This window comes from Geotrypetes seraphini, chromosome 6 (assembly GCF_902459505.1).
Source record: "Geotrypetes seraphini chromosome 6, aGeoSer1.1, whole genome shotgun sequence".
Lineage (NCBI taxonomy): Eukaryota > Metazoa > Chordata > Amphibia > Gymnophiona > Dermophiidae > Geotrypetes > Geotrypetes seraphini.
Window position 1 is genome coordinate 249513798 of NC_047089.1, and position 27930 is coordinate 249541727.

The following is a 27930-nucleotide window of genomic DNA, read 5'->3' on the forward strand; positions in this document are numbered from 1 at the left end:
GGAGGCATGGGCAAAGATTCTGCTCCTTGCGATGCATGCATCGATGCCAGACCAGACACTCGCAGAGACTCTGCTCCCTGTAGAGAGTGTGCGTACGGCTGAGGCACTGGAGGTGGCTCGACCTCGTGGGAGGCCTCTGTGTGCTCAGGCTGGATTTGAGAGAGAAGCTTCGGCCCCATCGTGGTAAAGAGCTGAATGAATTGTTTCTCAAGTAAGGTCTGGAATGAAGCCGGCAAGGATGGATCCGCATCACCAACGGGACCACCTGCATGGGCTTCGTGCTCCCTCGAGGCAGTGTGAGAGTGCTTGGACTTAGAAGCCTTGGGCACTTTAAGCACCACTGGGGGAATGGGCTGCTGCGCTATCTGACCTGAAGAGACAGAGAAAGGCACCGCAGCCTGCGTCGAAGACAGAGCCGGAACAAACGAGGCTGGTTTGATGAGGCTCGGAGCAGAAGATGTGGAAACCTGGGGAGCCTCGAGAGAGGCCAATGGTGAAGGGCCCTTCGACGACAAAAGCTCCCACGAAGACTCCATGCTGAACAGCGACTCCCACAAGATGCAACAACGCTTGAAAGCACGGGCTGTAAGTGTTGATCAAGGCTGGCACGATTTCGGAAGGTGTTGAGGCCCGAGACACCGAAGACAGCGTCGATGAGAGTCCGTCAGTGAAATTGCGCGCTGGCACTTGGAACACTTTTTAAAACCGGTAGCAGGCCGGGACATAGGCCGGAAAAGCTCCGCCGCAAGATCGAAGTCGCAGGCTGCGGCCACGTGGCCTGCCCGATCGAACGGATGGAAGAAATTTTTCTTTTTTTAAAAAAAAAACAATAAAAGTATGACGAAAATCAGCGATTAAGAGAAAAAGAACCCAAAACCACGGACTTCAGAAGGCACAAGTGAAAATACTTCACGCAGAGAGTCGAAGACAGACTTCTCGGCTCCGCAGAAAAGTAAGAACTGAGGAGACGCGCCCTGTGCTGGGCGGGAAGGTATTCGCGCATGCGCGGTGCGAGCGACTCGAAACTTTGAGTTTCATTAAGCAAGACTGCTTGTGAGGCGTCCGCATCGGGGCTCCGTTGGATCACGTCACCCATTAGTGAGAATATCTGCCTGCTTGTCCTGGGATAGCTAGGGTTACCAAATTTTCCATTTGGAAAATCCAGACCTCCTGTACCTTCTCCTCCAGGCCCGCCGAGTTCTACCCATCCCCGCCCCCGCTCTCATCGGCTAGGAGGGCATCTGCGCATTTTCTCCTGCCCGATGGTGATTTGTTCCAAGCTTTTCAAAACATGGACAAAGTGCCAGGTTTTGAAAAGCCATCTAGGACCCCGGACATGTCCTCAAAAGGAGGTCTTGTCCAGGGAAATCCGGACGTATGGTAACCCTACCCATACCCGCATGCTGCAGAAGGATTTTTCACTCTGCCTCTAGTGAACTTCACAGTGCAGTTCAGCGCCCTCTACAGTTATTTCCCAAGCACTGAGGAGCACTCAACATTCCTGAAGTAGAAGCACCTGTAGTAACAGGTGAAAAAAACTGCTCTGCTCAAAAGTAACTAAACAGCCCCTCCTCCCCCTGTTTAGTTACTTTTGAGCAGAACAGTGATCTGTAGCGTTTTGTGTTAATACTATCTTCTTTTTATTATTCAATGAATTAGAAATACAAATGGGGGAGCTAGAACCATGTTTAGTAGTAATGCCCGATTCAGGAAAAAAAATTTCGATTTGATTTGATTCAGCCTATTGAATCAATTTTTCAATTCGATTTGATTTTCCTGCCCAATTGGGTGGTTTTTTCCAAACATCCTGGTGGGTTTATTTTATAGCCTCTTCACCCTCTTTGCCCTCTCCTACCCACACTGGTCCTGTGGAGTAAACAAAATAAACAAACAAAAAATACTTTTCCTCTCTCTATTAAATCCTAGCTCACGTTTGCGATCCAACACCAGCTCTGGAAGGATACACATTTCAAATCTGACTTATTGCAATCACAAAACAGAAAATATAATTAGTTTTTCTACCTTTGTTGTCTGGTCAATTTTCAAATCTTGCTGGTCCCATGTTGGTCTGGTTGTATTCTGATCAGGCTCTCCATCTTCCATCTCTGTCCTCCCCTTCTGTTTCCCTTTCCTCCCCCGGAGCTGGCATCTTTCCTTTTTTTCATTTCCATCCCCCTGCAGCTACAGCGATGGACCCTACCATCCACCATCTCTCCTTTTCTCATCTACCCTTCCATCCAGCATCTCTCTTCTGTGTCCCTATTCTCCTCTCCAGTACTGTCCCCCTTGTGTCCCTGTTCGTATGCTCCCTCCATGCCCAGCATCTTATCTCTCCCCATATCCAGCTTCTTCTTTCTCTCTTCCTTACCTCAAGTATCCCCTTCCCCAGGTACAGACTTTCTCCTACTATCTCTCCTGCCATCCAGCACCCTGCCCACCTACTTTGGAGCAGTATCTGTCCCTCTTATACCCTTCCCCTTGTGGTCTTGCATTTCTCTCTCTCCCTCTGTCCAGCACCTCTCCTCTGCTTTCCTCCCTCTCTTTTTGGTTTGGTCTCTCTCTTCCCTTCACTTCACCCCAGTGATGGCATCTCCCTTCCTCTCTCTTACTCCTTCCTCTGCACAGGCCTGCCTCCACACTGCCAAAGGAACTCTTCCTCCTCCCTCTGCACAGGCCTGCCTTCCTGCCCTGAAGGCCTGCTCCCCACCGCGAAGACCTGTTCCCCCCACGAAGGCCTGCTCCCCCTGCCGAAGGCATTTTCTCTCTTCCTCCCTGCCGCGAAGGCCTGCTCCCCCCCACCGAAGGCACTCTTTCTCCGCCATGAACGAAGGCCTGCTCTTATCGCAAGCCTGCACCTTCCCCGCTCTTACCTCCTTAAGGCTAATAGGCAGCCTGCAGGCTCACTGGTGTTATAGCGATCCCTGAAGCTGCCCGTGGTCCTCAGCGGCACGTTCTCTATGCCGCGATCCTGCCCCTGATGTCAGAGCAGGGGCAGGATGTAGCAGAAAGAACATGCTGCTGAGGACCATGGGCAGCTGCAGGGATTGCTATAAAACCAGCGAGCCTGCAGGCTGCCCTATTAGCCTTAAGGAGGTAAGAACAGGCAAGCTGGGGGAGCGGTATGGAGCCTTAAGGAGGTAAAAGCGGGCAAGCTGGGGGAGGCCTTTCTGTCTGACCCTCCCCCCTCAAGCAGGAGCAGCAGCGGACGGCCAACAAGAGGCAGCGCTGCAGCTCCTGCTTTAGGAAGGCACGGGGGAAGGGTTGGCCATTGAATCGGGAGGCCGATTTTTTTAAAAAAAATTGAATCAATTCGAATCGTGAATCGGGCAGCACTAATGTTTAGTATGTGGCTATGCTCCCAATAAGGAACAATTTTCCTATCTGAGCAAAATTCAGAAATTTCTGAGAGGGTGGATGAGCTTACCCATTGTATTAGGGGGGACTTAAATTGGGTTATAGACACTGGAACAGACAGACAGACAGATCAGGAGAAGGGATGACCGGGGGGGGGGGGAGGGGGGATGATGGAGGGGGAACTGCTCTCAGCTGCAAGACATCTGTTCGGAGTACTGTCTAATTGATATTTGGAGACACAAGCATCCTATGACTTGGGATTATACTTGCTAGTCTTCTAGTCACAACCATAGCAATTTAATACAAGCAGTTCATTCCTGTGATATAGGGCTCATTACCAATTCAGACCATGCTCCCTTATTCTTACGGCTATGGGTGTGCTGTGTTTATGTAAAACCACTGAACAATTTTGAAAATGCTTAAGACACACGCTTGTGCAGGCTTTCTATGACATATGAATTATAAAATGATTTATATGATTGTTTTATTGGTAATGTTTTGATGTGTATAAATTATTTTATCTGTTGATTGGAATTCACCTACGTATTAGGCAGGTGAGGTAATTTTTTAAATTAACATAAATTAAATTATTTCTAATAAACGCTACATAGAGTTAGAAACCTGGACACTTATCCCCATGTCGGCAGCAATCTTAAAAGCGATTGCTGATCACGTGTCAATCATAAGACACTGCCGATTAGAAAATCACACTTGATTCACACAAAGATAGGCAGTTGAAATGTAGGCAGGGAAATCCTGACCTACATTTCATCAACCTATCTTTGCCACTAGACTGTAGCTTGCCATCAGCTGATCATAGCAGGGGAATTTCCACTGATCAGTTGAGCTGGCAGGATTTGCCTACATCGTGGCTTCAGGGAGTCTTGCTGCCTCATCTGATCTAGGGAAAATTCCCCTACTGCGATCAGCTCAGCCAGCTGCAAGCAGGCAGAAGATTCCTCCCTCCTGCCTAAATGACCCCCCCAACATCGGCAGGAGGGATACCCACTCCCTCCTGCCTAAACGACCCCTCTCCTGCCTCAACGACCCCCCTCCAATACCATCCCACTTGACATTGACAGGAGGGATGCACACTTCCTCCTGCCTAAATGACCCCCCCACCCAACATTGGTAGGTGCGATGCCCACTCCCTCCTGCCTAAACAATACTCTCCCACACCTGACACTGGCAAGAAGGATGCCCACTCCCTCCTGCCTAAATGACACTCCCCTGCACCTGACATTGGAAAAAAGGATGCCCACTCCCTCCTGCCTAAATGACACTCCCCCGCACCCAACATTGGCAAGAAGGATGCCCACTCCCTCTTGCCTAAATGACACTCTCCCGAACCCAACAATGGCAAGAAGGATGCCCACTCTGTTCTGCCTAAATGACACTCCACCACACCCAACACTGGCAAGAAGGATTTCCACTCCTTCCTGCCTAAACGACACTCCCCCCACACCCGACATTGGCAAGAAGTATGCCCACTTCCTCCTGCCTAAATGACACCTCCCCGACACCCCCCACATATCTTTATAGAAAGACCAACAATAGGGATGTCCATTACTTCTTGCCGACAGTCCCGCTTCTTCACAATGGTGAGCCTTTCCCTTCCTGAAGAGGCACGCTGATAGAACAGTTCAAGATTCTGGGAAGGAAGCTGAAGATGAGGACCCAGAAGATAGCATTCTCAGAGATCCTACCGGTACCGAGGGCAGATGTGAAAAGGCAGGAGGAACTACAATCAATAAATGCGTGGATGAGGAAATGGTGTGAGGAAGAAGGTTTCCACTTCGTGAGGAACTGGACAACGTTCTGGGGCAAGAACAAGCTCTACAGGAGAGATGGACTGCACCTGAGCGCAGCGGGAACAAGACTTCTAGCAAGCAACGTCATGAGAGGAATAGAACAGGCTTTAAACTAAAAGGAAGGGGAAAGCCGACAGTCGACCTAGCGTCGACGATTCGGAAGAAGGTATCCCATGAAGATACTAAGGGGAAAAAAAGGTTGGGAAGAAGCAAGGGACAAATTACAGGAGTTGACTAACCCAGAAGAGGAGGTTAGAAAGAGTGCAGCAAAAGAGAAGACACCAAGGATCGAAGCACAGGGAAAGGTAGTGAAGACAACAAAATGCCAGGACCTAAATTGCATATATACTAATGCAAGGAGCCTAAGCAACAAAATGGGGGAACTAGAGGCTTTGGCCAATACAGAGGACATAGACATCATTGGAATCTCTGAAACATGGTGGAATGAGGAAAGCAAATGGGATACAGCACTGCCTGGGTACAAGCTCTATCGCCAGGACAGGTCAGGACAGAAAGGAGGTGGAATAGCCCTATACATAAAAGAAAGCATACAATCGACAAGAATGGACACAGTGGAGATGACCAACAAGCTGGAATCGCTATGGATTAAAATACCGGATAGGAAAGGACATGAAATAAAGATGGGCCTATACTATCGTCCACCCGGGCAAACCGGAGATATCGACAGAGAAATGGAAACCGAGATGAAGCGAGAATGCAAAAGTGGTTACACAGATATTATGGGAGACTTCAACTACCCCGGGATAGACTGGAAACTTGGAAGTTCCAGATGCGCTAGAGAGACAGAATTTCTGGAGGCTACACAAGATTGCTTCATGGAGCAGCTTGTTAGAGAACCGACGAGAGGAAATGCCACTCTGGATCTAATCCTAAATGGGTTAATGGGCCCTGCAAAGGAAGTGGAAGTAGTGGGACCGTTGGGAAACAGCGATCATAATATGATCAAGTTCAAAGTTGAAGTAGGAATACCGAAAGGAAAGAGAACCATAGCAACAACTTTCAACTTCAGGAAAGGAAACTATGAAGCAATGAGGGAAATGGTAAGGAAGAAACTTAGGAACACTTCCAAGAAATGGCAAACGGTAGAACATGCCTGGCTTTTTTTCAGGGACACGGTGAGCGAGGCGCAAAATTTGTACATACCCAGATTCAGAAAGGGGAGCAAAAAGAGTCGAACAAAAGACCCGGTATGGCTGACTAAAATAGTGAAGGAAGCGATAGGCAATAAGAAAAATTCATTCAGGAAATGGAAAAAGGCCAAAACTGAGGGGAACTGGAAGGAGCACAGGAAGTATCAAAAAGAATGTCACCGAGTGGTTCGAAAAGCCAAAAGAGAGTATGAAGAGAGGCTAGCCAGGGAGGCACGAAATTTCAAACCATTCTTCAGATATGTTAAAGGGAAACAGCCATCTAGGGAGGAGGTGGGACCGCTGGATGATGGAGACAGGAAGGGGGTAGTGAAGGAGGAGAAAGAAGTCGCAAAAAGACTTAACATGTTCTTTTCGTCTGTATTTACGAACGAAGACACAACCAACTTACCGGAACCTGAGCAATTCTTCAATGGAAATCAAGCAGAAAAATTAACATCCATGGAAGTGAGCCTTGAAGATGTGCGCAGGCAGATAGAAAAACTAAAAACTGACAAATCCCCGGGTCCAGACGGAATCCATCCAAGGGTTCTGAAGGAATTAAAGGAGGAGATAGCGGAACTACTGCAGCAAGTTTGCAACCTATCCCTGAAAACAGGTGTGATACCAGAGGATTGGAAGATAGCCAACGTCACGCCCATCTTCAAAAAGGGATCAAGAGGTGACCCGGGAAACTACAGACCTGTGAGTCTGACCTCGGTTCCGGGGAAAATGGCAGAAGCGCTGATAAAAGAAAACATCGATGAACATTTGGAAAGAAACGAACTTCTGATACCAAGCCAACATGGTTTCTGCAGGGGGAGATCGTGCTTAACTAACTTATTGCACTTCTTCGAAGGAATCAACAAACGGACGGACAAAGGAGACCCCATAGACATCGTATACCTAGATTTCCAAAAAGCCTTTGACAAGGTGCCTCACGAGCGTCTACTCCGGAAACTGAGGAACCATGGGGTGGACGGAGATGTGCATAGATGGATCAGAAACTGGTTGGCGGGTAGGAAACAGAGGGTAGGGGTGAAGGGCCACTACTCGGACTGGAAGAAGGTCACAAGTGGTGTTCCGCAGGGCTCGGTGCTCGGGCCACTACTATTTAATATATTCATAAATGATCTAGAAATAGGGACGACGTGTGAGATAATAAAATTTGCAGATGACACCAAACTATTCAGTGGAGCTCGGACTAAAGAGGACTGCGAAGAATTGCAAAGGGACCTGAATAAACTAGGGGAATGGGCGACGAGATGGCAAATGAAGTTCAACGTTGAGAAATGTAAAGTACTGCATGTGAGAAGCAGAAACCTGAGGTACAACTATACGATGGGAGGGATGTTATTGAATGAGAGTACCCAGGAAAGGGACTTAGGGGTAATGGTGGACATGACAATGAAGCCGACGGCACAGTGCGCAGCGGCCGCTAAGAGAGCGAATAGAATGCTAGGTATAATCAAGAAGGGTATTACAACCAGGACGAAAGAAGTTATCCTGCCGTTGTATCGGGCAATGGTGCGCCCGCATCTGGAATACTGCGTCCAATATTGGTCGCCGTACCTTAAGAAGGATATGGCGATACTCAAGAGGGTTCAGAGGAGAGCGACACGTCTGATAAAAGGGATGGAAAACCTTCCATATGCTGAGAGATTGGAGAAACTGGGTCTCTTTTCCCTGGAGAAGAGGAGACTTAGAGGGGATATGATAGAGACTTATAAGATCATGAAGGGCATAGAGAGAGTAGAGAGGGACAGATTCTTCACACTTTCAAAAAATAAAAGAACAAGAGGGCATCTGGAAAAGTTGAAAGGGGACAGATTCAAAACAAATGCTAGGAAGTTCTTCTTTACCCAACGTGTGGTGGACACCTGGAATGCGCTTCCAGAGAATGTAATAGGGCAGAGTACGGTACTGGGATTTAAGAAAGGATTGGACAGTTTCCTGCTGGAAAAGAGGATAGAAGGGTATAAATAGAGGATTTCTGCACAGGTCCTGGACCTGTTGGGCCGCCGTGTAAGCGGACTGCTGGGCATGATGGACCTCGGGTCTGACCCAGCAGAGGCATTGCTTATGTTCTTATGTTCCTGGTGCACTAGGAGGGGCCTAATTGGCCCAGGTGCCTAAGGCTTCTCCTATGGAAGGGGCCTTAGGCACCTTCCTGCTGCACCCTGGGATGAACTAAAAGGGGTCTAAGGTCCTTACAGGCCAAGGGACTTTAAGTACTTGGGCCAATCAAGGCCTTAGGCTGCTTCCAGTGCCTTCCAGGGTGCATCAGGAAAGGGAAGGCATGCCATTGTGAAGAGGCGGGTCAGTCAGTAGGAGAGAGTAGGCTTCCCTCTTGCCAGTCTTCATGTATAGGTAAAGTGTGTGTGTGTGTGTGTGTGTGTGTGGTGTGTGTGTGGGCAATTTATTGTGGATATACAAACAAGAGCTACCACTATTATAGCTACCACTACCAACAGGAGCTGCCCGACGCCTCAGCACACCTCCTCACTGCAGGGATCTGAATCGGGACGGTGTGGGAGACGAACTCTGCCTCCTGACATCCCTAGCAGGGCTCTAAACTTGAATCTCCTGCTTCAGAACAGCTCCACTACCAACGGGAGCTGCCTGATGCCTCACCTGCCTCCTGACATCCCAGCAGCGCTTGGAACAAAAAACAAAACAAAAAAAAAGACTGAACTTTGATGCTATATGATCCCTCACTAGAAACTATTGTCTACCTCTAACCAAGTTTCATATGAAACTAACACCTATTAAGCTGTAAAAGCTGTTAAACTGCAAGTAATTGTCTAACCCCTCTTTGCTCTTATCTCACTAGCAGCAATTGATGCTCAGTCTTCATCCAACCCAGCTTGCTTGTTTTCTGGTTTTTTTTCTTCTCTCTCCTCCAGTTGTCTCACTAGTAACAATTTGGCACCAAGCTCCCATCTTAGCTCTGTCATACTTAACCCTCCATTAGGGTCCAGCTGCAATGGTAGGACTGGCCAGGACCTGATAGTGAGACCCTCTCGAAACTCTTCCAGCCCAGCTCCTCAATCCCCCCATCCCATCATGCCCCCAACTCTCCAAGCCACCCCAAGCCCCACCCCCCTCCCCACCACTTTTCAAACCACCCTCTTCCCCGCCTCCATTCCTACCACATCCCCAACACTCCTTACACTATACTTCACCATCCCCATCATTATAGGCCAAGGCAGATATGGTGATCTTACCTCCCAGCACAAAAAAAAACCACACCAGGAACCCTGCCAACCTCATCTCCATTCTACCCTCCCCACCAGCCCCCACCAGCAATACTCTCAAACTGGCACTCATCAATGCAAGATCAGTTAACAACAAGACCTTCCTCCTACACAGCCTCATCCGTGACAAGACTTGGGACCCCCTCATGATCACTGAAACCTGGCTCCAAGACAATGATGGGATAGCACTAGGCGAACTATGTCCTCCAGGCTACCAGGCCTAACCTGCTCACGTACCTCTGGGAAAGGAGGTGGAGTGACTTCCATCATCAAAACCTCCACCACACCAAAACTGATAAACTCTATCAACATTCCCTCCCTAGAAGCTCTTGCCTTCACCATAGGCCACAAACACAAAATCGCCCTCATACTCCTCTACAGAGCCCCCAACTCCCCAACAGATATCCTAGAGACCCTCCTCGAATTCATCACTGAACTGTCCATCTCCCACAAACATGTGACCATCCTGGGAGATTTCAATTTCCCAGACTACTCCAACACCTCAGGACAAAGAGAAAGCTTCCTCTCCTCCCTCACCGACCTGGGATTTCATCAAGCTATAACCACCCCTACACACTCAGCAGGCAACATCTTAGACTTAATCTTCACCCTCAGAGGCCCAACTGCAGAGCACCAACAAACAATCTACACCACCACACCTGTCCCATGGTCAGACTCCCATGGTCCAACTCCCACTCGAAACTACCCTAGCCTCATGTAAAGACCCTAACCCTCCCACCCTACGCCAACTCCCTAACTCAGTCAGCCCTCCAGCCATGGCCGCAGGCATTTGCACCCTGAATGAAACCTGCATCCAACATCCCCACTCCATCGACCTAGCAGCCTCCACATGGCACTCCAACATCCAATCCCTCTATAACAGCCTTGCCCAGACAAAAACAACTCGAATAACCACCAATAAAATACCTGCTCCCTGGTACACCAGTGACCTCCGATCCATAAAACGATCTCTGAGGAAAGCAGAAAGGAATTGGATCAAACATCCAAATTCAGAAACCAAAGCCCATTGGAAAAGAACATCTATCACCTACAAAGCTGCCATCCTAGAAGCGAAGAAAGCCTACTACTCTCGGCTCCTACAATTAGCCCCTGCTAGATCCAAACAACTATTCTCCCTCACAAACTAACTCTTCACCAGTGCCCAAGGAAAAAGCCACAACAACCAAACAGAACTTGATAGTGAGACTCTCTCGAACTTCTTCCAGTCCAAAGTACAAACCATTCGCAACAATCTTGACACCAACACCAACCCCACTCCTGCACACCCCCAGCCTAACCCAAATACCCCATCCTCTACCACTCTCCCCCAATTTGATATGGCCACCTATGCCGAGGTTCTCGAAACCCTGAGAGAACTCAAACCTCCAACACCATCCTCGATCCCTGCCCATCCAGCCTCCTGTTGTCCATAGAAGACGCCATGGCAGAATCCATCCTCCCCATCATTAACACCTCCCTCTCCACAGGGACCAGTTCCCCTCAGCTGGAAATCAGCTATTATCAAACCCACTCTCAAAAAACCCACCCTTGATCCTAATGAACCCGGCAACTATCGCCCGGTCTCCAACCTCCAATTTGTCTCCAAACTCCTAGAACGAATTGTGCTCCGCCGACTACACCCTTTCATAGAAGAACAAGCAGCCCTGTCCCCTGCTCAATCCGGCTTCCGAACAGGCCACAGCACAGAGTCAGTACTCCTAGATATCATCGATGACAGCTGGTCAATACTCAACAAAGGCAGCGATGCCCTACTAGTCCTACTTGACCTCAGTGCTGCCTTTGACACGGTCGACCACCACCTCCTCATATCTAGACTCTATGACCTTGGAATCAAGGACTCTGCCCTCCAATGGTTCACCTCCTTCCTCCACCAAAGGACCCAAACTGTCCTACTAGGGATGCACAAATCTAACTCCAAGCCTATCAAATATGGCGTTCCCCAAGGTGCCCTTCTATCCCCCCTCCTATTCAACCTCTACATCAGACCTGTCATTGATATAACGCAGAAGTACAACATTAAAATCCACTCCTATGCCAATGACATCTAGCTGCTCCTCCCTCTAGGCGAAAACCGATCGTCCCAAATTGCTAACCTCCAACACTGCCTCTCTGACATGAAAACCTGGATGACAAAACAACAAACTACAACTGAACGCCTCTAAGACCGAACTCTTATGGATCAGGAAAAAAAAAACACCAAATACACACGCCCAACACTATCATGGGACTCCACTCTACTAACGGCAACAGATCGAGTACGCAGCCTAGGAGTAACCTTAGACGGACACCTATCCCTATTCACCCACATATCCCAAGTAGTCTCTACCTCCTTCTACTACCTTTGCCAACTGAGAAGGATCAAACCCTACATCTCCACACCTGACCTAGCCCAACTCCTCTACGCATATGTCCCCTCCAGAATGGATTACTGCAACTCCCTATTTAATGGAATAACTAAAAAAAGATCTCAAGCGCCTCCAATGGGTCCAAAATGCAGCTATCCGCCTCCTACACAGCCTCAACTACCATGATCCCATCTCCCCAGCACTCCGCGCTGAACACCGGCTCCCAATTAACCAACACTGTGCATTCAAGGCCCTGGCAATAGCACACAAAAGAATTTATGCCACCATCCCCTCCTACATAAAATCCAAGCTACCCATTTACTTCCCCACCCACACCCTCCGCTCAGAAACGGAGATACGCATATGCATTCCCCCCGGAAGGTCCCTCCTCTCAGAAACCGCCCGCAAACGCTCCTACAGCCACTTCATTCCCCAACTCTGGAACCAACTCCCCCCTCAACTCAGACTACAGAACTCACTAATGACATTCCGGAAAATAGTAAAGACCCTCCTCTTCAACTAAAGGTCACCCTCAGTTTACACCCAACCCCCTTAAACCCCACCTCTACCCTTCTTTCTCCATTCTAATCTTCTGCCTAAATTTCTGTATAGTCCACTCTCAGCATATACTCAAATAACTTGTATCTAAACTAAACTACTTATATTTAAACTACTGTTCTTAATTTGCTGTATAGTCCCTATATCTAAACTGCTGCACAGTCTCGTATGTCCAAGTATTTAAATCTACTGTATAATCTTGTATGTACAATTCACTCCATTGTGAATGTTCTGAGCTACTGGGAGGACGGGATAAAAATCTAAATAAATAAATAAATAAAGTGGGTATTCCTCCTGCCAATGTCAGGTGTTGGGGGAGGATGTTTGGGGCGGGTCGTTTAGGCAGAAGGGAGTGGGCATCCCTTCTGCTGATGTCAGATATGTGTGTGGGGAATATTGGAAGGGGAGGAGGGTCTTCTGCCCACTGCAGCCGGCTGAGCTAATCGCTGAAGGGAAATTTCCCACAATCAGCTGAGCTGGCAGGACTCTCCTACAAGCGCCTGGAGAAAAGAGAGGCAAAAGTAGAATATAGGACCAGGTCTACAGCGGTCAAAATGGCAGTTAGGGAGGCAAAACTTTGAGTGGAAGAAATTCTGGCAAAAAACATTAAAAAGGGGGACAAATCCTTCTTCAGGTATATTAGTGACAGAAAAAGGAACACAGGCGGGATAGTACGCCTTAGAAGACCGGACGGAAGTTACGTGGAAGCAGATTCCGATAAAGCCGAACTAATGAATGATTACTTCTGCTCAGTCTTCACCTGTGAGGCACCGGGACACGGTCCGCAGTTGAAGGCAACACAAAGCACAGAAGACCCGTTTCAGAATTTTGAGTTCACACTAGAGAGATGCACGGGAACGGGGATGACGGGAATCCCGCGGGACCCGCGGGGATCCCGCGGGTTCCCCCTTTGGGTCACGGGGATCCCGTGGGGACGCCCCCTAGGGTCGCGGGGATCCCGTGGGGACGCCTCCGAGGGTCGCGGGGTTCCTGCGGGGTTGGATCGCAGCGGGGTTGGTCGAGCCGCGAGGGTAGTCTCCCTCTCCTTACCTGCCCTGTCGCAGCACACAGCCGAACGGAAATCTTCCCGATGTCAGCGCTGACGTCGGAGGGAGGGCTTAAGCAAAGCCCTCCCTTCCTCCGACGTCAGCGCTGACATCAGGAAGACTTCCGGTCGGCTGTGTGCGGCAGGGCAGGTAGGGAGAAGGCAATGGCGAACGAAAGAGGGGGGAGGGGGCGGTCCGCCCCGAAGAATGTGCACAGCCGGTCAGGTCCCCCGATCAACCGACAACAGGCCCGGCCGACAAATCTCCCTGCCCTGTAGCCGCAAATCTAAATTACCTCTTACAGCAGCTTCACTACTCCAGCTGCTGTAAGAAGGTAATTTAGATTCGCGGCTACAGGACAGGGAGATTTGTCCGACCGGGCCTGTTCTGTTGTCGGTCGGGTGCAAAAGCGCCACAAAGGTGGAGGCAGGGAGGGAGGAAAGGTGGAGTGGAGAAGAAAAGACGCTTAAGGGGGGAGAAGGCCGCTGAAAGCACTGGGGAAGACAAAGGGGTGGAAAAGAACGCTGAAAGGACATGGGGTAAACGGGAGATGAGGGGGGGAAGGACCCTGAAAGCACTGGGGAAGACAAAGGGGTGGAGAATGCCACTGAAAGGACATGGGGAAAACAGGGGTGGAGAAGGCCGCTGAAAGGACATGGTGTAAACGGGAGGAAGGGGGGGGAAGGACCCTGAAAGCACTGGGGAAGACAAAGGGGTGGAGAATGCCACTGAAAGGACATGGGGAAGACAGAGGGGGGAGAAGGCCGCTGAAAGGACATGGGGAAGGCAGAGAGGGGAGAAGGATGCTGCCTGACAGGACATGGGGAAGATGGTGGGGGAGAAGGACACTGAAAGGAAATGGGGAAGAGGGAATGGGAAGAAGACGCTGGCAGGGAAGAAGACAGAGGTGCCAGACTATGGAGGGAGCGGAGGGAAAAAGATGGGTGCCAGACCAATTTGGGAGGGGGGAGAAAGGGAGAGGCACAGTAACAGAGCAAATGGAAGACACAGAGAGAAGAGAGGCAGTGGATGGAAGGAATTGAATGAGAACATGAAGAAAGCAGAAACCAGGCAATAAAGGTAGGAAAAAAATTATTATTATTATTTTTTTTTGCTTAAGGATAAAGTAGTATATTAGTTGTGTTGATAAAAATTTATAAACATTAGAGGCTCTGGTAGAAACCCGTTTACAAAGTATGTATTCTTCCCAATTAATATTTCCAAATTAATAAAGTCTTTTTGCTTATTTTTAAATGGGTTTCTACCAGAGCCTTTAATTCAGTAGCATAATTAAATGAAATAACTATTTCTGTAGTTTATAGGGACAGGTGGGGATGTAGGGGATTCCTCGCGGGAACGGGCGGGGACGGAGGGGATTCCTCGTGGGGACGGGTGGGGACGGAGGGATTCCTCACGGGGACGGGTGGGGACGGGTGGGAGTCCTCATGGGGACGGGTGGGGACGGGTGGGACTTTGGCGGGGACGGGTGGGGACGGGTGGGATTTCTGTCCCCGCGCAACTCTCTAGTTCACACCAGGTGAAGTTTACAGTGAACTGGCAAGACTCAAGGTGTACAAAGCCATGGGACCAGACAATTTGCACCCAAGAGTGCTCAGAGAATTGAGCGATGTCCTGGCGAAACCGTTGGCTGAACTATTCAATCTCTCCCTAAGTAAGGGGAAAGTTCCCCTGGACTGGAAATTAGCTAATGTCATTCCTCTGCATAAAAAGGGTTGCAGGGCAGAGGCTGCGAATTATAGACCGGTGAGTCTCACATCAATAGTGTGCAAACTCATGGAAACACTAATTAAAAGCAAATTGGACACGATCTTGAATGAAGGGAATCTTCGGGATCCCAGTCAGCATGGATTCACCAAGGGTAGGTCCTGCCAATCCAATCTCATCAGCTTCTTTGACTGGGTAACAAGAAAGTTGGACTTGGGAGAGTCTTTGGACGTCGTATACCTGGACTTCAGTAAAGCTTTTGACTGTGTCCCACACCGCAGGCTGCTAAGCAAGATGGAATCGATGGGGTTAGGAGAGACACTAACTGCATGGGTCAATGATTGGCTGAGTGGCAGACTTCAGAGGGTGGTGGTTAATGGTACCCTCTCTAAAACATCGGAGGTGACCAGTGGAGTGCCGCAGGGCTCGGTCCTGGGTCCACTCCTTTTCAACATATTCATAGGGGATCTGACTCAAGGGCTTCAAGGTAAAATAACACTATTCGCCGATGACGCCAAACTATGTACCGTATTTTCGCGGATATAACGCGCACCGTTGTAAAACGCGCACAGGGGTATAGCGCGCAGAAATCACGATGATATGTACAAAAACTTTTCTATACCGCGCTCAGGCATATAACGCGCATGCTGCCCGACTCTCCTCTGGCCACCCCGACTCTCCTTTCGCTCTCCCCGACTCTCCTCTGGCCACCCCGATTCTCCTTTCGCCCTCCCCGACTCTCATCTGGTTGCCCCGACTCTCCTCTGGTTGCCCCGACTCACCATTCACCCGCCCTGACTTTCGGTGCACTGCCCCGCCTCTCCGTGCCTGTCCCCCTTGAAGTCCTGCCCCCCCTTGAAGGTCTGCCTGTCCCCCCTTGAAGGTCTGCCTGTCCCCCCTTGAAGTCCTGTCCCCATCCTGAAAGCCTGATGCCCCCCCTCGACGTCCGATTCTTCTCCCCCCTCGGCAGGACCACTCGCACCCCCACCCCGAAGGACCGCCGACTCCCCGACAATATTGGGCCAGGAGGGAGCCCAAATCCTCCTGGCCACGGCGACCCCCTAACCCCACCCCGCACTACATTACGGGCAGGAGGGATCTCAGGCCCTCCTGCCCTCGACGCAAACCCCTCCCCCCAACGACCGCCCCCCCCCAAGAACCTCCGCCCGTCCCCCAGCCGCCCCGCGACCCCCCTGGCCGACCCCCACGACACCCCCACCCGCCTTCCCCGTACTTTGTGTAGTTGGGCCAGAAGGGAGCCCAAACCCTCCTGGCCACGGCGACCCCCTAACCCCACCCCGCACTACATTACGGGCAGGAGGGATCCCAGGCCCTCCTGCCCTCGACGCAAACCCCCCTCCCTCCAACGACCGCCCCCCCCTCAAGAACCTCCGACCGACCCGCGACCCCCCTGGCCGACCCCCCCACCCCCCTTCCCCGTACCTTTGGAAGTTGGCCGGACAGACGGGAGCCAAACCCGCCTGTCCGGCAGGCAGCCAACGAAGGAATGAGGCCGGATTGGCCCATCCGTCCTAAAGCTCCGCCTACTGGTGGGGCCTAAGGCGCGTGGGCCAATCAGAATAGGCCCTGGAGCCTTAGGTCCCACCTGGGGGCGCGGCCTGAGGCACATGGGCCAAACCCGACCATGTGTCTCAGGCCGCGCCCCCAGGTGGGACCTAAGGCTCCAGGGCCTATTCTGATTGGCCCACGCGCCTTAGGCCCCACCAGTAGGCGGAGCTTTAGGACGGATGGGCCAATCCGGCCTCATTCCTTCGTTGGCTGCCTGCCGGACAGGCGGGTTTGGCTCCCGTCTGTCCGGCCAACTTCCAAAGGTACGGGGAAGGGGGGTGGGGGGGTCGGCCAGGGGGGTCGCGGGTCGGTCGGAGGTTCTTGAGGGGGGGGCGGTCGTTGGAGGGAGGGGGGTTTGCGTCGAGGGCAGGAGGGCCTGGGATCCCTCCTGCCCGTAATGTAGTGCGGGGTGGGGTTAGGGGGTCGCCGTGGCCAGGAGGGTTTGGGCTCCCTTCTGGCCCAACTACACAAAGTACGGGGAAGGCGGGTGGGGGTGTCGTGGGGGTCGGCCAGGGGGGTCGCGGGTCGGCTGGGGGACGGGCGGAGGTTCTTGGTGGGGGGGCGGTCGTTGGGGGGAGGGGGTTTGCGTCGAGGGCAGGAGGGCCTGGGATCCCTCCTGCCCGTAATGTAGTGCGGGGTGGGGTTAGGGGGTCGCCGTGGCCAGGAGGGTTTGGGCTCCCTCCTGGCCCGATATTGTTGGGGAGTCGGCGGTCCTTCGGGGTGAGGGTGCGAGTGGTCCTGCCGGGGGGGGGGGATGTATCGGACGTCGGGGAGTCGGCCGGGCAAGAGGGCTTGGGCTCCCTCTTGCTCCGATCGTGGATGCGGGTGCGGGTGGGAGCGCGTGCGAGCGGTCGTTCGGGGTGGGGGTGCGAGCGGTCCTGCTGAATCGGGCGTCGGGCGGGGTGGGAACTATGTTTAAAAACTTTTGTATACCGCGCTCAGGCATATAACGCGCGAGGGGTATGCGCGGTACGTAAAATCACGTATAGCGCGCGCGTTATATCCGCGAAAATACGGTAATATAGTAAGTGAATGCAGTTTACAGAATTATATGGCGCAGGACCTGCTTACATTGGAAAGTTGGTCCTCAACCTGGCAGCTAGGCTTCAATGCTAAGAAATGTAAGGTCATGCACCTCGGAAGCGGAAATCCATGCAGGACGTACTTCTTGAACGGAGAAACTTTAACTAGGACTTCAGCAGAACGAGATTTAGGAGTAATCATCAGTGCAGACATGAAAACTGCCAATCAAGTGGAGAAGGCTTCATCTAAGGCAAGGCAGATATTGGGTTGTATCAATAGAAGTTTCATCAGCCGAAAGCCTGAAGTCATAATGCCGTTGTACAGGGCCATGATGAGACCTCATCTGGAGTACTGTGTGCAATTCTGGAGGCCACATTACAGTAAAGATGTGCGCAGAATTGAATCGGTTCAGCGGACGGCCACCAGGATGATCTCGGGGCTCAAAGGTCTCTCGTACGAAGAGAGACTGAACAAATTGCAGCTCTACACTCTCGAGGAACATAGGGAGAGGGGAGACATGATCGAAACATTTAAGTACCTCACGGGACGTGTCGAAGTGGAAGATGATATTTTCTTTCTCAAGGGACCCTCGGCCACAAGAGGGCACACGCTCAAACTCAGGGGCGGAAAATTTCATGGCGACACCAGAAAGTATTTCTTCACAGAGAGAGTGGTTGATCATTGGAACAAGCTTCCAGTGCAGGTGATAGAGGCAGACAGCGTGCCAGACTTTAAGAATAAATGGGATACCCATGTGGGATCCCTACGAGGGTCAAGATAAGGAAATTGGGTCATTAGGGCATAGACAGGGGGTGGGTAAGCAGAGTGGGCAGATGATGGGCTGTAGCCCTTTTCTGCCGTCATCTTCTATGTTTCTATGACTCCCTGAGGCTGTGGTTTCTGTGAGTCCTGCCAGCTCAGATGATCTGGGGATATTCTCCTGCCACAATCAGCTGATGGCAAGCTGCGGTCTAGTGGCAAAGATAGGCAGCTGAAATGTAGGCCAGGGATAGCAATGGGCACATGTGCAGAAAAAAATGCTGTCAATGCCATAAAAAACCCTCCAAAACAAAAACACAACAGCAAGAGAGATGCCACTCTCTCCTGCTGCACTAACTAAACTTTTACCGCGACCCGACTGCCACCCCACAGCAGGAAAGATACCACTCTCTCCTGCAACTATTTATTTATTTCAATTTCTATCCCATACTCCCGTGAGCTCAGAACAGATTACAAAAGCACGTTCACAGTAGATTACAGTAGACACATAACAGTCTGTTATATTAGACTTTCAAGGTACATTACAGTTAGACAGTTACATGGACCCAATCTTACTGCTCCCCCACTTAGTAGTGACCCTGCTCCCCTATCTTTGCCGCCCCCTCCCCCTTACCTCAACAGATGAGCTGGAGGGACGTGGATACCCTCCTCCCAGCTGCTGCTGAATCGTCTAAGATGTACTGGGGAGGGCTTTAAACAACCTGGGCCAATCAGAGCCTCAGGCCCCTCCCTGGATGCATTGGGAAGGGTCCTAAGGCTCTGATTGGCCCGAACACCCCATAGGAGGGGCCTTAAACAACCTGGGCCAATCAGAGCAGGATAGCAGTCGGGTAGCAGTGAAAGTTTAGTTAGTGCAGCAGGAGAGAGTAGGCATCTCTCCTGCTGTAGGGGAGGTCACGACTAGGATTTTAGGGAAGGGGTGTTGTGATGCAACGGAGAGAAGGGCATCTCTCCCACTGCATCACAACACAGGGCTTTCTAGCAGTCTCTGACACAGAACGGGACCCCTGGACCAGTTGCTTTTTTGTCGCCAAAAGCAAATGCCGCTTTTTGAAAATGGCTCGACATTTTCTAAGAATCCATCAGAGGGCTCATTTCAATGTTGAAGAGCCTATTTGCATGTCAGTGTTGGAGACTGCTAGAAATCTCACTAAAGACGGAGATAATCCCTTTTGATAATCCGCCACTAAACTGTGTACAGGCTACACCATCAGAAAACAGTTTAGCAACAGCGTCAAAGTTTTGAGAATCTTGCCCTCAGTGGGGAAAAAGCCAAAGAAAACCAATTTTCTGAATACAGAAGTTTGCACAAAGTGTTACCTTGCCTGTGAATCATCCCTCCATGCATAATCCTTGCCACAATGCAATGGTTCAACTCATTCATTTTTAAAGTTATGCCCTGTAAAAAGAAATATATTTTGTATGTATATTAAATACTAATTTCTTTTGTATTCTTTTAATGCACAGTCAGTAAGATATATACTTCATTATCATTTTCTTGAACAAACTACGTACAATATATGCAAGAACGCCTTCCTTAATGCTTGCTGTAAATTTATTGTACTATGCTGAGAATATCATCTGACAGTTAGGCCCTATTTTGATAAGAGTCCGTCTCAGGCCTCTAACTCAGAGCAATGCTGATACAATACATGCTCTGTTCAAAAATATATTGTAAAAATTTTTTTTTTAATCTAAAAGTGAACAAAAAATAATTCTTCTTTTGCAAAGAAGTGGCAGTATTTTTTGCATGATTTGATTAGTAAAATTCAGCAAAACCAGATACAACTTCAATTAGGTTGAGTCTAGGTCAAACACTAAAGTACTGTATATACTCAAATATAAACCAAGGTAACTGGGGGGTGGGGGGTGTTTAATATTCAAGTGCAGTGCCTTGCCAGGCTTTGCACCCTGTTCTTCCTCCCTCGCTGCTCTGCCAGGCTCTACATCCAGCCCCCTCACTCCCTCCACTGCAAGTCTCTGCACCCAGCCCCCTGCCCTCTCTGTTTCTGTCTGTACCCTTTCCATCCTCCCTCCTGATGTCTTGCAGGTCTCCACCGAGCCTGCTGTGAGACCTGATGGTCCAGCAGTGGCCGGGATAGGAGGGATCCCTCCTGCCTCCTATCCCAGACCGATTCTAATTATTTTTATCTCCCTCCCGCCTCCCTCGTGTACCTTAAGTATCGCTGGTAGGCCAGTGATGAATCATGGTAGGAGCAACCTTCCATCGCTACTGCACGTGCAGAGCCGCTAGCTAATTGGCTGTCGCAAGTTCTCATGGTCCCGCGAGAACTCCCGGCAACCAATCAGCTAGCGGCTCTGCATGGGCAAGAGCGAAGGAAGGTCGTTCCTGCCCATGCAGAGCTGCTAGTTGATTGGCTGCCATGAACTTGCAATGCACAGGGGGATGGGAAGGAGGGAAAACTAATACACAAGGGAATGGGACTGAGGGAGGAAAAATCTGCTACACAAGGGGATAGGAAGGAGGGAGGGATGGAAAGCTGTGGCATGTGGGGGAGAGAGAGAGGAAGAATTGATGGACATGGGGTGGGGAAGAGGAAGTGAGATGCAACAAAGAGGTAGAAAGGGGGGAGAAAGAGAGAGATGCCAGGGCATGGGGGATGGGAAGGGAAGGGGACAGAGATGCCAGACCATCAGGAAGGGAGGGAAAGGAAGGAGAGGAGATGCCAGAGCATGGAGGGGGAGGGATAGATGGAAGGGAAGGATAAGAGAGAGGTGTCAAGGCATGGGGAGAGGGAAGGAAAGGAGACAGATGCCAGACTATTGGAAGGAAGGGAGGGAAAAGAAGAAAATATGGAGGGAGAGATGGAATGAGAAGAGAGGAGAGAGATCCCAGGGGAAGGGAAGCAGATGCCAGACTAAGAGGTGAGTTGGGGTGGGAAGGAGGGAAGGAAAGGAGAAGAGAGAGATGCCAGAGGCAGAAAGCAGGAGACCCAAGAGGATTATGAAAAATTGCAAGAGGATCTTGTGAAACTGGATATCAAAATGGCAGATGAGGTTTAATGTGAACAAGTGCAAAGTGATGCATGTGGGAAAGAGGACTTGAACTATAGCTATGTGTTGCTGGGTTCTATGTTTGGAGGCACTGCCCAGGAAAAGGATCTAGGTGTCATTGCTGAAGACACATTGAAACCCTCAGCTCAATGTGCTGAGGCGGCGGCAGCTAAGAAAGCAAATAGAATGTTAGGAATTATGAGGAAAGGAATGGAAAACAAAGATGAAAATGTTATAATGGTCTTGGTACGGCTGAAACTTGAACACTGTGTGTAGTTCTGGTTGCTGCATCTCAAAAAAGATAGAGCAGAATTAAAAAAGATACAGAGAATGGCAACAAAAATGATAAAAGATTGGGATGACTGCCCTATGAGGAAAGGCTAAAGCGGCTAGGAAACTGGATGACTGGGCGTCCAAGCGGCAGATGAAATTTAATGTGGACAAATGCAAAATGATGTATATTGGGAAGAATAACCCAAATCACAGTTACCGGATGCTAGAGTCCACCTTGAGGGTTAGCGCCCAAGAAAAGGATCTAAACTAAACTAAACTAAACCTTAAGTTTATATACCGCGTCATCTCCACGGAAGTGGAGCTCGACACGGTTTACAGGGATTAAAAATAAAGAAGAGGAACTACAATGGAAGGAGGGAGAGGTAAAGTGAACAAGGACGGAGGAGGTACATAGAATAGTGGAGAGGGAGGGAGTGGTTACATTTTGGTGAAAAGCCAGGTTTTCAGATGTTTTCTGAAATGTTGGAGGGAGGTCGAACTCCGAAGATGGGCCGTAAAGCTGTTCCACAGCTCAGTGATCCTGAAGAGGAGGGATGTACCGTGTTTTCCTGTATGGGAGATGCCAATTAGAGAAGGGAAGGATAGTTTGAATTTCTGAGTGGATCTGGAGGAGTGAGTGCTTGAGAGCCAAGATAGTGGGAAGAGGGGAGGGAGGATGCCGTGAAGAGATTTGAAGGTAAGACAAGCGCATTTGTAGCGAACCCTGAGGAAGACTGGGAGCCAGTGAAGCTTAGACAGAAGCGGGGAGACGTGGTCAAATTTGCCTTTTGCGAAGATTAATTTAGCTGCGGTGTTCTGAATCCGCTGAAGTCTGAGAAGATTTTTCTTTGTTAGGCTTAGAAAGATGGAGTTGCAGTAATCGAGTCGGGATAGAATGATGGATTGGACAAGGACAGCGAAATGTTGTTGGTGGAAGCAGGATCTAACTTTTCTTAGCATATGGAGATTGAAAAAGCATTTTTTTACTAGGGAGTTGATGTGGTCGTTAAAGGACAGTGTAGAGTCAATGATGATTCCCAGAACTTTGCTAGAGTGCTCAAGCTGCAGATTGGTGCCAGAGGAAAGTGGGATGTGGGAGGGTAGCTGATCCAGTTTTGGGCCGAGCCAAAGTAGTTTTGTTTTGGCCTCATTTAGTTTCATTTGAACAGTGAGGGCCCAGGATTGTAGACTTGTTATACAGGATGAGATGTTAGCCGAGAGGTTGGTGAGGTTAGAGTCGGTTTCAATAAGGACGAGGATGTCGTCGGCGTAGGTGTAAAGTGTCTCCGAGGTGGAAAGTTGGAGGAGTTTCAGGGAGGACATATAGACATTGAAAAGAATCGGGGATAAAGGTGAACCCTGCGGGACTCCACAGATCGGTTTCCAAGGGGAGGATGAGGAACCCTTCATGTTAACGAGGTAGGAACGGGACCGTAAGAATTTTGAGAACCAATCTAAGACAGTGGAATTTATGCCAATTTCAGAAAGTTGGAGGATTAGTATGTCATGGTGGACAATGTCGAAAGCTGCGGAGAGGTCAAATTGGAGAAGGACAGCAAATTTGTTGGAGGAGTGAAGTTGTTGGACCTTTGAGATTAAAGAGGCTAGAAGGGATTCAGTGCTGTAGTTGGGTCTAAATCCATGTTGGTAGGGTAGGAGAATGGAGAATCTCTCGAGATAGGATGAGAATTGGGTGGCTATGATGGATTCCAGCATTTTGGTCAGGAGAGGGATATTAGCTATTGGGCGATAGCTGGAAGGGATGGAGGGGTCGAGATCAGCTTTTTTCAGAAGTGGGGACAGGGAAATGTGTCCCATTTCTGTAGAAAACAGGCCTGAGAGCAGGGCGGAGTTTAAGATTTTGGTGAGAGATGAGATGGCCAGGGCTGGAATGTTCTCATATAAGTAGGAGGGGAAAGGATCCAAGGAGCAGTTGCAGGCTTTTAACTTGAGGCAGAGCTTAGAGACCTGAGAGTCGGAAACAGGCTCGAAGGCGGTCCAGGATCTGTCGGCTGGGATATGGTTCACCTCGGTTGAGTTGGGGTTGAGGGTAGTGGGCATCAAAGAGTTGTAATCGGGTGTGGGGGGGAAGGAGCTTCGTAAGGTAGACACTTTCTCATTGAAAAATTTTGCTAGATCGTTCGCGGATGGAGAAGAGGGGAGTGGGGAGGAATCGTGTTTGGAGGATATGGAACGCCAGATGTTGAACAGGGTGTTGCTTTGGTTGTTGGAGCGTGAGATTTTGTTGCCGTAGTAGTTCTTCCTTGATTTTTTTAATTCGGTGTTATAGAACCTAATGGAGGCCCTCCAGGATTGTCTGTCCGTGGGGGAATTGGATTTTTTCCATTTTCGTTCCAGTGATCGGCATTGCTGCTTTAGTTGTCTGTGGTAGGGAAGGTACCAGGGGGCCTTGCGGGAGTAGGAGACAGTTTTTGTGGATAGGGGAGCGAGGGAGTGGTAGGTGGTCTTAGAGAGGGTGATCCAATTGTGCCAGTTAGATTCAGGGCTTGAAGGGTTGGGGGTGGTGGTGAGTAGGTTAAGAAGTTTGGTCCAGAACAGGTCGCTCGTAATTTTCTTTCGGAAGGTGATAGTATCGGGGGAACGGGAGGGGAGTTCGAGGTGGGACATGAAAATGGGGAGGCAGAAAGCCCCTAGGAAGTGGTCGGACCAAGGGACGGGGTCCCAGCGAGTGTCGCTGATTAAAGTTTTGTGTTCGGTGAGGTCAATGAAGCTGATGATGTCTAACGCATGCCCCTTTTCATGGGTTGGGGAGGGAGCCAAGGGGGGGAAGCCTAAAGAGGTGAGGAAGTTGTTGAGATCAGTAGCATCTTTGTTGGTGGTATCATTTATGTGAAGATTAATGTCCCCAATGATTAGTAATCTTTGGAATTTGAGGAAGGCGTTTGTAATGGATTCGAGGACGAGGTCGGAGGATTTGTTCCAGGGGGATGAAGGTGGGCGGTATAAAAGCAGGATGCCTAGTGGGTGCGGATCTGGCAGTAATCATAGATAATACGATGAAACTTTCTGTCCAGTGTGTGGTGGTGGCTAAAAAAGCAAACAGCATGCTAGGAATTATTAAAAAAAGGGATGGTTAACAAGGCTAAAGATATTATAATGCCTCTGTATTGCTTCATGGTGTATTGCACCTGGAGTACTGCATTAAATTCTGGTCTCCTTATCTCAAGAAAAATAAAGCGGCACTAGAAAAGGTTCAAAGAAGAGCAACCAAGATGATAAAGGGGATGGAACCCTCTCGTATGAGGAAAGACTAAAAAGGTTAGAGCTGTTCAGCAATATTCCATGCTACCGATAGAGGGCAAGCAGTGACTTCCTCCGTGTCTTTCTCAATAACAGACTATGAACTTTTCCTCCAGGAACTTGTCCAAACCTTTCTTAAAACCAGCTACACAATCCGCTCTTACCACATCGTCTGATAACGCTTTCCAGAGCTTAACTATTCTCTGAGTAAAAAAAAATAATTCCTCCAATTAGTTTTAAAAGTATTTCCCTGTAACTTCATCGAGTGTCCCCTAGTCTTTGTAATTTTTGACAGAGTGAAAATCGATCCACTTGTACCCGTTTTACTCCACTCAGGATTTTGAAGACTTCAATCATCTCTCTCCTCAGCCATCTCTTTTCCAAGCTGAAGAGACCTAACCGTTTTAGTCTTTCCTCATACGAGAGGAGTTCCATCCCCTTTACCATCTTGGTTGCTCTTCTTTGAACCTTTTCTAGCGCCACTATATCTTTCTTGAGATAAGGAGACTAGAATTGAATGCAATACTCCAGATGAGGTCGCCACACATTGGGTGGAAGATTTCATCGTAATGTCTACGATGTCACCCAGATTCTTTTCTTGGGCTCTGACCCCCAAGGTGGACCCTAGCATCCGGTAACTGTGATTCAGGTTATTCTTCCCAATGTGCATCACTTTGCATTTGTCCACAGAGTCCAGAGGAGAGCAACTAAGCTGATAAAGGGTATGGAAAATCTCTTATATACTGACAGACTAAAAAAGTTGGGGCTGTTCTCCCTAGAGAAGCGGAGACTTAGAGGAGACATGATAGAAACCTTCAAGATCCTGAAGGGCAAAGAAAAAGTAGACAGGGACAGATTTTTCAAATTATGGGGAACCACAAGTACAAGAGGGCACTCGGAAAAATTGAAAGGGGACAGGTTTAGAACAAACGTTAGGAAGTTCTTTTTCACCCAGAGGGTGGTGGATACATGGAACGTGCTTCCGGAGGCTGTGGTAGGCAGGAGCACGTTACAGGGCTTCAAAGAAGGTTTGGATAGGTTCCTAGAGGACAAAGGGATTGAGAGGTACAGATAGGAGTAGAGGTAGGTTATAGGGATAGGAGTAGAGGTAGGTTATAGAAATAGTCAGGGGCCACTGCTCAGGCAATAGGCCTGATGGGCCGCGGCGGGAGCGGACCACTGGGCGAGATGGACCTCTGGTCTGCCTCAGCGGAGGCAACTTCTTATGTTCTTATTTGGATGCCCAGTCTTCCAGTTTCCTAAGATTTGCCTGCAAATTTTCCACAATCCGCATGTGTTTTAACAACTTTGAACAGTTTAGTGTCATCTGCAAATTTAATCACCTCACTCGTCGTTACAATTTCCAGATCATTTATAAATAAGTTAAATAGCACTGGTCCCAGTACAGACCCCTGCAGCAATCCACTGTTTACTCTCCTCCATTGAGAAAAATGACCATTTAACCCTACCCTCTGTTTTCTATCTGATAACCAATTTCTAATCCATAACTGAACTTTGCCACCTATCCAATGATATTTAAATTTTCTCAGGAGTCTCTCATGAGAAACATTATCAAAAGCTTTCTGAAAATCTAGATACACTGCATCAACCAGCTAATCCCCCCCTCAACTAACAAGGTAGTCTTCTTGGTAACTGCTGCCATGAGGGCATCCACTTTCGGCAGCTTCAACTTATCCAACTCATCTGGAGCCACTGGATACAATTGACGCATAGCCTTTCCTTCTGGAGTGGACCTCTGAGCTGAAATGAGCTCAAGGACCGGAAAAGCCTTGGGGGGTGAGGGTGGGGGGATGGAAGCCGTAGAAGATTGCAGGTCATCCTGCAATATATTAAGACCATGTAGCACTTTAGAAAGAAAAGTGGATAGCTCTTCCCTATGAAAAAGGTGAAGCGTCCGCTTCTCCTGCCAGAACTCCCGCTAAATCCAGGCCCTGTAAATCTACATCATCTGAGGACCCTAGGAGAGTCATAGACAGATCTGGGCCCAAAACAGGGTCTTCTCCAGGCACGGACACCACCCTGTGGCGTTTTTCCCCCTGTTGACTCTGCCCGTAGCTCACCTGATGCTGGTCAGCCGAAGCTTGAGCAGAACCTTCTCCGAAATTGCTGCCAGGCCGAGCTTGTTTAGACCCCTTTAACAAAAATGCTTTATGCATCAACAGCATGAACTCTGAGGAAAGGGGCATAACAAGGGTCCCAGCCTGCAGCACTTCTGAATCAAACAGTCTCTGCTCGGAGGACCCATTCCGGGACTTTGCATTTACCGCGGGCAATGTCTACCACGAACTATCAAAGCTAAAGGTGAACAAAGTCATGGGTCCGGATAATCTACACCCCAAAGTACTTCGGGAATTGAGAGATGTTCTGGCAGAACAGTTGGCTGAGCTTTTTAACCTTTCCCTAACCAATGGAAAAGTTCCCTTGGACTGGAAAACTGCCAACGTTATTCCGCTCCACAAAAAGGGATGCAGGTCAGAGGCCGAAAATTACAGGCCAGTGAGTCTCACATCAATAGTATGTAAACTTATGGAAACGTTGATCAAAAACAGATTGGACACGATTCTGGATAACAAAGTACTAAGGGATCCCCACCAGCATGGCTTTACAAAGGGAAGGTCTTGTCAATCCAATCTGATTAACTTCTTTGACTAGGTAACAAAGAAACTGGATAAGGGAGAGTCCCTGGACATCGTGTATTTAGACTTTTGATAGTGTCCAACACC

General features: G+C 49.4%; 1 protein-coding gene across 11 annotated transcripts in view; it reads right to left on the reverse strand.

Moving 5' to 3' along the window:
• The window catches only part of CASK (calcium/calmodulin dependent serine protein kinase), a 770397-nt gene that overhangs the window by 212465 nt on the left and 530002 nt on the right, over positions 1 to 27930 (reverse strand). For all 11 annotated transcript variants that reach the window (XM_033947671.1, XM_033947669.1, XM_033947668.1 and 8 more), the window contains exon 15: positions 19958 to 20036. In XM_033947671.1, the coding sequence (XP_033803562.1) occupies positions 19958 to 20036 (79 nt within the window). The remainder of the gene's footprint in view (positions 1 to 19957; positions 20037 to 27930) is intronic.